This window comes from Hypomesus nipponensis, chromosome 3, assembly GCF_054491055.1.
Source record: "Hypomesus nipponensis isolate SF chromosome 3, ASM5449105v1, whole genome shotgun sequence".
NCBI lineage: Eukaryota > Metazoa > Chordata > Actinopteri > Osmeriformes > Osmeridae > Hypomesus > Hypomesus nipponensis.
In genome coordinates, this window is record NC_140363.1 from 2,170,757 (window position 1) to 2,182,500 (window position 11,744).

General features: G+C 50.4%; 1 protein-coding gene across 1 annotated transcript in view; it reads right to left on the reverse strand.

Moving 5' to 3' along the window:
• Positions 1-5,469: 5,469 nt before the first annotated feature.
• The window catches only part of mta1 (metastasis associated 1), a 28,593-nt gene continuing 22,318 nt past the window's right edge, over positions 5,470-11,744 (reverse strand). Inside the window, exons 12-18 of the mRNA XM_084683983.1 lie at positions 11,200-11,414; positions 10,512-10,663; positions 10,008-10,197; positions 9,606-9,695; positions 9,201-9,353; positions 5,908-6,054; positions 5,470-5,791 (exon numbers count right to left, since the gene is read on the reverse strand). Coding sequence (XP_084540109.1) covers positions 5,942-6,054; positions 9,201-9,353; positions 9,606-9,695; positions 10,008-10,197; positions 10,512-10,663; positions 11,200-11,414 — 913 coding nt within the window. The 3' untranslated portion in view covers positions 5,470-5,791; positions 5,908-5,941. The remainder of the gene's footprint in view (positions 5,792-5,907; positions 6,055-9,200; positions 9,354-9,605; positions 9,696-10,007; positions 10,198-10,511; positions 10,664-11,199; positions 11,415-11,744) is intronic.

Here is an 11,744-nt window from a genome sequence, read left to right on the forward strand (position 1 = left end):
AGCCCTCTCTTGACCACCCCCAGTCCTCCCTACCTCCCCAGCCCTCTCCTGACCACCCCCAGTCCTCCCTACCTCCCCAGCCCTCTCTTGACCACCCCCAGTCCTCCCTACCTCCCCAGCCCTCTCCTGACCACCCCCAGTCCTCCCTACCTCCCCAGCCCTCTCTTGACCACCCCCAGTCCTCCCTACCTCCCCAGCCCTCTCCTGACCACCCCCAGTCCTCCCTACCTCCCCAGCCCTCTCCTGACCACCCCCAGTCCTCCCTACCTCCCCAGCCCTCTCCTGACCACCCCCAGTCCTCCCTTCCTCCCCAGCCCTCTCCTGACCACCCCCAGCCCTCTCCTGACCACCCCCAGTCCTCCCTTCCTCCCCAGCCCTCTCCTAACCACCCCGAGTCCTCCCTACGTTCCCAACCTCTTCCTAGTCCTTTCCTGTTTCCCCAGCTCCACATTCCTCATCTCCCCACTCCACCCTGTCCTCCCCAGTCTTCCCAGGTGCCCCCAGTCTGCCCAGCCCTCCCTTGGTCCCCAGTCTACCCATGACCTCCCCAACACTCCACTATCTCACACTGGCAGAGATGGTGCACCTACACTGGGCCAGAGCTGGAACTCAGTCAGCTTGTGGATCTGCAGAGAAAAGGATGGAGGGACGGAGAGATGAAGAAATGGACGGATGGAGAGATGGAGGGATGGAGAGATGGAGGGCAAGAGAAATGGAGGGATGGAGAGATGGAGAGATGGAGAGATGAAGAAATGGAGGGATGGAGGGATGGGAAGATGGAGGGCAAGAGAAATGGAGGGATGGAGAGATGGAGAGATGGAGAGATGAAGAAATTGAGAAATGGAGGGATGGAGAGATAGAGAGAAAGAGCGATGGAGATGGAGGGATGGAGAGAAAGAGGGATTGAGAGAAAGAGGAAGGGAGGGAGAGAAAAGGGATGGAGAGATGGAGGGATGGAGAGATGGAGGGATGGAGGGATGGAGGGATGGAGGGATGGAGGGATGGAGGGATGGAGGGATGGAGGGATGGACTAGGACTGATACAAAGTATGAAAAGAAGGAGTGTTTGACATAGAGGTCAGGTCATTAGTTGCCAGGTCTGTGAACACAATCCACCTCTTGATGACAGGATGTAAATAATACTTTACCTGGAACATAGACTGCAGACCCAGACTGACTATGACATCTCAATCCAAATGGAAAAAAGAAACCCTTTTCAAATAGCACATTAGGAGATACTCAATTGCCATGTTTTATTTAGTATTCAGCCAGATACACTGGTATAAGGCCAGGGCTCTTTCCAGCCTTTGTTCAGGGTTTTCCATGGTCAGAACATAGGCAGATGGCAGGCAGAGAGAGGGGGAAACAGGGTGACAGATGAGACTCAAGCTCTGCTGGTTCTAAAGGAACCACTCAGCAACTGACATTGTCCCGACACAAGCTGCCAAGGTCTTGATGACCTGGGGACAACACAGGCTCTGTGGTCATCAACAACTCATCCATCATCATCAGAGGTTCCTGGTATATTGAATTTTACAAGCTGTGGACTGTTTGACTGCTGACTGTTCCTGTTTACTGATGAACGTGTTTGTCTCATTACTCCTTTTCAGAAGGCTGGTGGAGGGTTGGGGTGAGGGGGTGTGGTGGAGGTGAGAGGGTTGGGACTGGGGCTGATCTCTCAACGCTTCAGTAGGCATCGTGTTCATGCCCTCAAGGAGAAACCCTCAACACAATATGCTGGCTGGCTAAGGCTTTTAATGCACTTCCCGATTCAGGAGAATCAAACAGACCAGGGACACATACAAACATACACACACACAACAGCTCTGAGCTCTCCGAGTTTAAAGACCCTGAGATGCAGAGATAAGCACAAGCCTCAATAACATGTGGGTCATGTCCAGAGGATTAGGAATCTTGGGGCTCAACAGAGAGGAAGAGATTTGGTCCTGTGTGCCACCCAGAGCCTTTTACGGATCTCTCTTTGCAGAAACACACACATGGTTCATCTCTTCTCCTGAAAATACAGTTCTTCTCTTACAGTCAGGCCTGTAACCAGTTTTAAATAAGTCCAACCAAAATAGCTCTGGGACTTTTAAAAATTGTTAGCAGAAATATATTTAAATCAAGAATGATGTAGTTTTTCACCAAGGTCCAAACCTGGAGTCTGAACCTGGGGTCTGAACCTGGGGTCTGAACCTGGAGTCTGAATCTGGGGTCTGAACCTGGGGTCTGAACCTGGAGTCTGAACCTGGGGTCTGAACCTGGGGTCTGAACCTGGAGTCTGAACCTGGGGTCTGAACCTGGGGTCTGAACCTGGAGTCTGAACCTGGGGTCTGAACCTGGAGTCTGAACCTGGGGTCTGAACCTTGGGTCTGAACCTGGGGTCTGAACCTTGGGTCTGAACCTGGAGTCTGAACCTGGAGTCTGAATCGGGGGTCTGAACCTTGGGTCTGAACCTGGAGTCTGAACCTGGGGTCTGAACCTTGTGTATCTCATATGTAGTTAGGGCCCTGTGAGCTTCTGTGCTTCAAACAATCCTGACCACACTGCTATTGGCAGAGATCACAGGCTCCATCCATGTGTGTTCCTGAAGGGAGTTCTTGTGTCATGTGATTATGGGGCAGGCTAAAGGTCAATGTCTTCATCTTCATCTAGACCCAGTAGAGAGCTATTAGTGGCTGTCACTGCAACGTGTAGGTCAACAAAGTGTTTTTGGTATATAAATAGGGCGACAATCATATTATGATTTTAATCTTAGTGCACCAGAGGTACTTCTGGAACAACATTTCCTTCTGGAGCAAAGTGAATAGATAATATAAACCGAATTAAACTATCCAGGGCCATGAGACAGGGGGAATCCCATTGTAGGAAATCCCTGCTGTGCAGCTGCCCTAGATTTCTCCTCCAATAATTTCAACGGCCACAAAATATGACAGTGAGAAAAAACATACACAACACATCGATCGTCAAACCAGACTTACTGAAAATGATGACTGAACCATTTGTGAATTATGGCTCTATCGGGAGCATCACATTGGCACAATTCTCTTCATAGCTCAAACGATATTAGCCATATCATTTAGCAGCATTGGCGGCTAGGGCATGAAGCAGGCTTGCCTTGTAATGGTCCGCAGGTCCACGTGAGGAAGGATTGAAACCGCAGCATCACTGCACGGTAGCGAGATGATGCTCGTATCCTGCTATCACAGGACAACGGAGAACTGAGCGCGCTCTCCCTAAACCGCAAAGGGCAGCCTCCTTGAAAATCCTATAGATTATGCGGGGGCGCAGGGACCTCGCTGACGGTGATGTTTCTCTAAATAGAAATGGCACCGTCGCAAAACCGAATTGTGTTCTATATTCATATCATCCCACGGGGTTGCCTGATGTTCTCCGCCTATGAGTGGGGATTTGATTAGTCATGGACGGAGTAAATGAAAAAGTATTTCCATGTTGCAACCAGCTGTCCATGGTTACAGCTTTACCCGTAATCGCAAGGGAAAGAATTTCATTATAATCGACACATGCTTTTTGTGATTGGTAGAAGTGGGGCAGAGTTGAGAGCGAGCCGCATACAACAGGGTCACTCTGCCAACAATGTATTAAACATTTTTTGGTGGATATTTGTTAATTTAGCAACATCTTCAACTTCAGAGAATGCATTCATCCACACAGTATCGTGATTATTTAACATAGCAGAAATGCATCCAGGCTGCTGCAAATCCCAAGTAAAAATCAAAGTGCTGTAAAGTCGAATAAAAATGATATTAGGCTGCATTAATCAAAATAACATTCAAACAGACGTTACCGTGGAGGTGTCGTCTGCGGTAGATTCCCAAAATAATTTATTACATTTGGTGCGATATCATAGGATACTCGTCTGGTCGGTTGACCGCCTGCACCAGGTTCTTCCGCCGGTCTCTGTACTCTCTGATGAAAATTGACACATTTTACTTCACTGCAGCAGCAATAGCACACGCTCAGAGGCAGGACCGCCTGGCGCACGCAACACTCGCATCTTTGATTAACTCCTTCGTACCCTCACAGCTGTAGGCTTCCAAAGAGGTGGACGTCCACAAAAAAATGTTTCAGATGTAGTATGGAGCAGTTCAACTAAGCCAGTAGCATAGCCTAATTTGTACAAATCAAGAGTAATATTTATTAACAGCAAGCAAAGTACACCAGACAGTGCCGTGGTTATTCCTTGGTTGGTTAAGTCAGCCAGCATGATGCTGCGGGTTAAAGAACCATTCACTCGGTCCTCACCTGTGATGAACGATGTTTGCTGTGCTGTCACTATGGCTGTAGCAGATCCAGCAGTTTACTTTCAATATGGGGATAAACGCCTCGGTTCTGTTTAATCAACTATTTCAAAGTATCCTGTTGGAACGGGAACACGTTTTTAGAGGAAAACTTCAATCTGTCTAGGTCGGTGATCCCTTCGTCCATGATGCTTCTCCGTGACGGTCATGAATATCAGTGGAAACTCCCGCTGGGGGCCGCAATGGCGGGTATGCGCCCTGAGAGCCTTTAACCCCCTTCTCCGGGAGAAAAAAAAACCTGTCACGACATCATCCACACGTACGTGAGAGGATCCTTTTTATTGCCTCCAGCTATTCGTGGGTATAAATATTTGAGGAGTTTGCCGTGGTGTTAACTGTGGAGGTTATCGTGTTTCACAAGCCGAGGTGCCTCTTAACGTATTGGAATCCTTGGGAGGCAGAAAAGATGCCTATACCAGCTCCGAGGTCATGAGTTGGAGAAAGCATCTAAGCAGGTTAAATATATGCATATTGATCAATTGTTATATTAATATCCATCGTACCATTACATTTAGCTGATGAGAACCTACATGCGAGTAAGAATTTCATTTTTCTCTAAATAGGTTACATGTATACCAGTTAATGACAAAATAAAAAGGAAATTAACGAAATGTATTTTACCCATCGCAACGGACATCAATGGGATGTATTCTTCCTGAAACAGATCGACAGTAATTGTTCACAGTAATCGGGATAACATTTTTTTCCCGTCTCAACTGTAAGGATAGGTGAAATATGACCATGTAACATGACATCAACTATGACACCAGGAAGCCTTTACGCATATCATAAATTATCACAGGAGAGAAAAAAATCAATTATTTTTTTAATTACATCATTGAAGCATAGATGCATTACTTGTGAAAAAGGTAGAAAAAACAGCATGTCTTTCTCAATAAGTTAAACCTCTCTGACCAAAGAGTTAGACCGGCTCACAAAACAGAAGAACCCTCTGAAGCCTTCAAAATCGTAGAACACAAACCGATGACTTTTTAACTCATATCATTGAAATCAAAAGTTCATCTCCTTGTACACTTAACTGGTTAAAAAATGATGCAAGTGGCTTATAGTACAATCTGCCCTTTCCACAGGGTCAGCAAGCAGTATTCACGACGCTTCACCCCCCCCCCCCCGCCCCCCCCCCCCCCCAAGTTCCATTGTTTTATCAACAATTAACAGATGAGCTCAGAGTTATAGTTGGTAAAAAATGAAATGATAACAACAATAATAATAATTACAATGACAGTCAATACAAGAAATGTAAGTAATTAACACAGTCCTGTACAGTTAGATCCGTCCATTCAATTGGCCGGTGCCAAACTCTGTTCCCAAATACAATTGGTTGGTCTTGTGACCATGTGACAGGCTCCCGCAGACAGAGGGCGTTTGACAGTTACGATGCCGTGATCACTCCCGGCTTCCATCGTCTCTGCGCATGGAAAAAATACCTTTCCCATATCATTTACCCCGCTGGAAGGAGAAAATACACACACACAAACACACGCAGCATGATTATCCCTTGAAGTCTGCTGTATCATATGACCCCTTGTTTCCCAGAACTGGGGAGGACAGCAGCTGGCTGCTACCTTGCTGGAGGACAGAGGTCGGCCTCCTCCGGTCTCAGTCCAGCTCATGCACCTCTTCCTGCATGGGGGGTCCGGAGGCCCGGCCCGGCTCGGCCACGCGCTTGGCCATGATGTCCCACTGGGGGGTCATGGTCTTGGGCTTGGTACCTGCAGGGAGACAGGGCGTTAGGATGGGTGTGCCTGGGGAGATGCACTCAAAAGCTCCGACATGTACGTTCACAGGTACGCACAAGCACGTACCAGTACACACGCACGCACGCACACACACGCAGGCAGGCACACACGCACGCACGCACGCACACACCAGGCCTCTGCGTCACTGACTATTCATTTTTTGAGTTGCTGGACGAAAAACCCTAATTCTCCTGCCCTCTGTTGGTCTAATGAGGTACTGCCTGTTTTGGGAGCCGGACTTCACGCGAAACTCCTATCCTGCCATCTGCAGAACTGGCCTGCAGGCTGAAAGCCTCCACCCCATCATCCCTGCGAAGGCACATGCTCATCTCGCTCCTCCTCGGCCCCGGGCCAGATGCGGTCCAGCTGCAAGGCATTGTGGGTGACGTCCCGCGGGACTCGTTAATCTGGCTTTGGAGTTTGCCTCCCTGCCAGGTTGCCATGACAACATGAGCTGTAGCCCCAAGCTATGGAACAGAGTGGCTAACCCTGACAGCTACACAGAGAGAGGGCCACGCAGAGAGGACAGACAGACAGACAGACAGACAGACAGACAGACAGACAGAGACAGACAACTAAGTGGAAAAAAGGGAGGGAGGAAAGTGTAGAGACACAGAGAGGAGGAGAGTGTAGACACACACAGAGAGAGGAGGAGAGAGGAGGAGAGTGTAGACACACACAGAGAGAGGAGGAGAGAGGAGGAGAGTGTAGACACACACAGAGAGAGGAGGAGAGAGGAGGAGAGAGGAGGAGAGTGTAGACACACACAGAGAGAGGAGGAGGAGAGTGTAGACACACACAGAGAGAGGAGGAGGGAGGAGGAGAGTGTAGACACACACAGAGAGAGGAGGGAGGAGGAGAGAGGAGGAGAGTGTAGACACACACAGAGAGAGGAGGAGGGAGGAGGAGAGAGGAGGAGAGTGTAGACACACACAGAGAGAGGAGGAGGGAGGAGGAGAGAGGAGGAGAGTGTAGACACACACAGAGAGAGGAGGAGGGAGGAGGAGAGAGGAGGAGAGTGTAGACACACACAGAGAGGAGGAGGGAGGAGGAGAGAGGAGGAGAGTGTAGACACACACAGAGAGAGGAGGAGGGAGGAGGAGAGAGGAGGAGAGTGTAGACACACACAGAGAGAGGAGGGAGGAGGAGAGAGGAGGAGAGTGTAGACACACACAGAGAGAGGAGGAGGAGAGTGTAGACACACACAGAGAGGAGGAGAGAGGAGGAGAGAAGAGGAGAGTGTAGACACACACAGAGAGAGGAGGAGGGAGGAGGAGAGAGGAGGAGAGTGTAGACACACACAGAGAGAGGAGGAGAGAGGAGGAGAGAGGAGGAGAGTGTAGACACACACAGAGAGAGGAGGAGGAGAGTGTAGACACACACAGAGAGAGGAGGAGAGAGGAGGAGAGTGTACAACCCTCTACGGAGACAATGATGCTTGAGTTGCCATTGGCTAGTACATTTTTTATTTTACCTGCCAGACTTTTTACATGAAATGCATGAACAATGCAAGTACATTATCTTTCTGAATCATTCTGTATGTTGCATCTGGATTGAATCTACCATTTATTAGCAAATGGCTTTCTCTTGCCACTTGACTCCAGCCACCTCTCTCTAGTGCTGACAATGGTTCATAGGCCTACTGCTGAAGCTCTGGGCCTTCTGTTGAAATAAGGATCAGGTCTGAAAGGCGTGAGGATGTGAGACTGCTGAGGACATCTGATGTTATTCTCTTTTGGTCAATGAAGGCTCTTTCACAGTTGGCAGAGCTGATTAGCAGAGCAAGAATAATCTGAACAAGGAACAATAATCTTAAATTGTCTTGATAACAAAAAAAAGTATTAAGTGTTTTGTGCTCAGACTGGAATTGTAGCTTTTTTGCCTCCATCTCTTTGTGCGCGACAAGTGCCGTAAAAATCAAGTCCATCTTTTTGTGAGAAAGAGCGACAGAGGCAGTGTAGCTTATTACCTTCCCTAGCGACAATAAAATCCAGTGTCAAATCTAGCGACTTTCCCTTTCTTTGGCAATCTCCATTACATTGTTGAGCAGCAGCAAAATAACTAATTGTACGTCTGTTGTCATAGCAACCAATCATGTTAACTCGCAGTCAGTCGACGGTGCATCATTGAAATCTGCACCAAACTTCTTATTTGCCTCTAACTCAGTCACAGGCCAGTGAAATCAAACAATTTAATTTGGCTAATTAAAGAAAATGTTGTCGTCCAGCATGAAATTTGGTCGCATATGCGAGTGATTTATTCGCATATTAGAGGGTTGGTGTAGAGACACACAGAGAGAGGAGAAGAGTGTACACACACACACAGAGAGAGAGTGTAGACACAGAGAGAGAGAGAGAGAGAGACAGAGAGAGAGAGAGAGAGAGAGAGAGAGAAAGAGAGAGAGAGAGAGAGAGAGAGAGAGAGAGAGAGAGAGACAGAGAGAAAGAGAGAGAGAGAGAGAGAGAGAGGAGGAGAGTGTAGACACAAACACAGAGAGAGAGGAGAGTGTAGAGAGACAGAGGGCTTTATGCTAGGCAGGTCGTAAGGAAGACCCAGGCCATATTGGCTTGTACTGACCATCCCCTGAAGGGGGCGTTTGAGCTCTTGCCTTGAGGAAGAAGGTATAGAGCTCCCACACAGAACAAAAAGACTTGGAGACTCGTTTGTTTCGCTATTGGGAGGCAACATTTGCATAAATGAATGGCACCAAGTACTCATTGACGGAATGTATTTTTGGGTTTCAACATGCAGTGATCCTTGTACTGTCCTGTTGTGCTGGTGTCTCTGTGTGGCGTCAGGCAGGCCGTTGATGTAGTGTTTAGGATGGATTGAATGTGTCTCAATACCTGTCTACAAACACATTTCCCCTAGTGGGATAAATACAATTTACATGACGTGACTGAGACAGAAGAGAGATCCAAAGGAAGGAAGAGAGGTTAAGAGAGAGAACGAGATAAGAAGGACATGGCCAGAGGCAGGAAGTGCTCTCTCTTCTCATTCTGTGTCGGATTCTGTGCTTGTGCGTCTGTGTGCGTGCGTGTATCTGTGTGTGAGTGTGTTTGTGCATATCTGTGTCACGTGTTTCTGAATGTGTGTGTGTGTGTGTGTTTGGGCCTCACCCTCCTGGCCGTTATGCTGCTCGTAGGTGCGTTTCCCCAGGATGGTGGGGGAGCCGTTGTTCAGAATGGGGGACGACTTGATGGGCGTCAGGCTGCCTGTGGAGATGGTGGGGCCGCGGGGGGGATCCGGTCTGGGGGGGCACGGGTGGGCCTCTGGAGGGAGGGGGGGGAGAAGGGTCACAGTTTGATAGTGAAAGAGAGAGGAAAAAGTGAGGGCAGGCAGAGTGATGGAAGAGAGAGAGAAATGGAGAGAGAGAGGGCCAAGTGTGTGAGGGAAAGATGAATAGAGAGGGGTAAAGAGAGGGAGGGCAGAGCGAGAGAGATCCGGAACAACTTTCTCTGTCTCTCTCTCTGCAAGGGCACCACAGGGGGGAGGGACTGGGTGGTGAGATCACTTCCTCTTACCCAGATACCTGACCACGGTCTCCAGGGGCTTGCGTACCCCAGGCTTCAGAGGCACGACCTTCTTAGGCATGTCTGGCAAGCGCAGAGCACCTGGGAAACCACACACAGCACTGTCGGTTACACACACAGCACTGTCGGTTACACACAGAGCACTGTCGGTTACACACAGAGCACTGTCAGTTACACACACAGCACTGTCAGTTACACACACAGCACTGTCGGTTACACACACAGCACTGTCGGTTACACACAGAGCACTGTCAGTTACACACACAGCACTGTCAGTTACACACACAGCACTGTCGGTTACACACACAGCACTGTCGGTTACACACGGGAGGGGGGGGCAAATAGGGGTGGTTTAGGGGGGCAGGTAGGGGTGGTTTAAGGTCAGGGACCTACATTCAGCCTTGACGATGGCGGCGTTGAGGGGCAGGTAGGGGTGGCGGGCCAGGAAGCGGGGCCGGATGATGTCCTGGCAGAGGCGTCGGGCGGCGCGCGTCACCGCCGTGGTCTGGAGGTAGAACGCCTGCCGCGTCTTCACCGCTGACTTGGGACTGCCGCTGTGCCTCATGGGTAGACCGTGAGGGCTCTGCGACGGGGAGGGAACCAGGCCGGGTCACGTGACGGAGGCCGAGTCGGTGGGTGTGTATTTGTGCGTGTGTGTGCGCGCGCGCGCGCGTGTCTGTGTTTGTGTCCTCCCCTCCACATGTGCGTAAGAGAGAACACGTCTGTGTGTACGTGAATGTGTGTGTGTGTGGGGGTGTATATGTGCATTTAGGCATGTGCGTGTCTCTGTGTGCCCGTCGTTGCGAGCCTGAGTGTATGTGCACGGATGAGGGGATGCGTGTGCCTCTGTGGCGCATGCATGCGAGTGTGCGTGTCCCTGTGCGTGTGTGTGTGTACCATGTTGTTGCGGTTGGGTCCGGGCCTCTCTCCGTCCAGTCTGGTGGGCATCTTCAGCCCTCCGTACTTCTTCCAGTAGGTCCAGCAGGAGGCGCACAGGCGACACTGCATGTTGGGGGGCCCCCACGAGTACCACTGGTATGAGCTGGAGGCTGCACACACACACACACACACACAGACAGACACACACACACACACAAAAGGCACATGCGCACACACACAAACAGGGAGACGCACACACACACTTTAATCATTTATGACTGAATTAATTACCACCACAAAAAGAGCCCAGGAGATAACCCACTCTTATTCCCTCTCCCTCTCTCTCAGGCGAGTCCCATTTCTGTTCCATAAGGAACACATGAACACCACACCACAGTACAGTACAGTACTGTTTACTACAGCCCAGCCTGGCCCAGCCCAGCCCAACCTAGCCCAGACCAACATGGCCGAGTTTAAACTAGTTTAGCCCAACCTAGCCTAGCCCTGTCCAGCCCAAGCTAGCCCAGACCATTGAAGCCCAGCCCAGCCTTAACCAACATAGTCCAGTCCAGTCCAACCCAGCCCAACCCAGCCCAGTCAAGCCTATCCCTGCCTATTCCAGTCCACTTAGATCCAGTTGCATCGATGCCAGTCTAGTCCGGTCCGGTCAGGAGCGGCCCAGTTGGCGGTGCTGTGTTCTACGTACTGTAGCAGCTCTCGCAGGCCCGGCCCAGGCAAGGCGTCTGTCCGGGGGCCCCGGGGACGGCTGCAGGGGCTCCGGGGGCTCCAGGGGCTCCGGGGGCTGCGGGGGCTGCGGGGGCAGCAGGGGCTGCGGGCGGTACAGCAGCTGGGGGCGCTGCACCGTTCACCAGGCCGGGCTTCACACTGCTGCCGCTGAGCTGGTTGGGGTTGGGCTTGTTACTGGGGGGAGAGAGGAGGCGACTCAGAAACACACCTGTCTCACACACACAGAATCCTGTCTCACACACAGCCATGCTTTCACACACACACTACCACACTACCCGTCTCACACACACACACACACACACTACCCATCTCATACACACACTACCTGTCTCACACACACCCAGCCTGTCACACACACACACAGCCTGTCACACAAACACACAGGAACCTGTCTCACACACACACCTGTCTCACGCACACACACACACACACACACACACATCTGCCCTAACAGGCAAAAAATCGAGACCAATTAAATTGCAGCAGGTTACCATGGAGATAAAT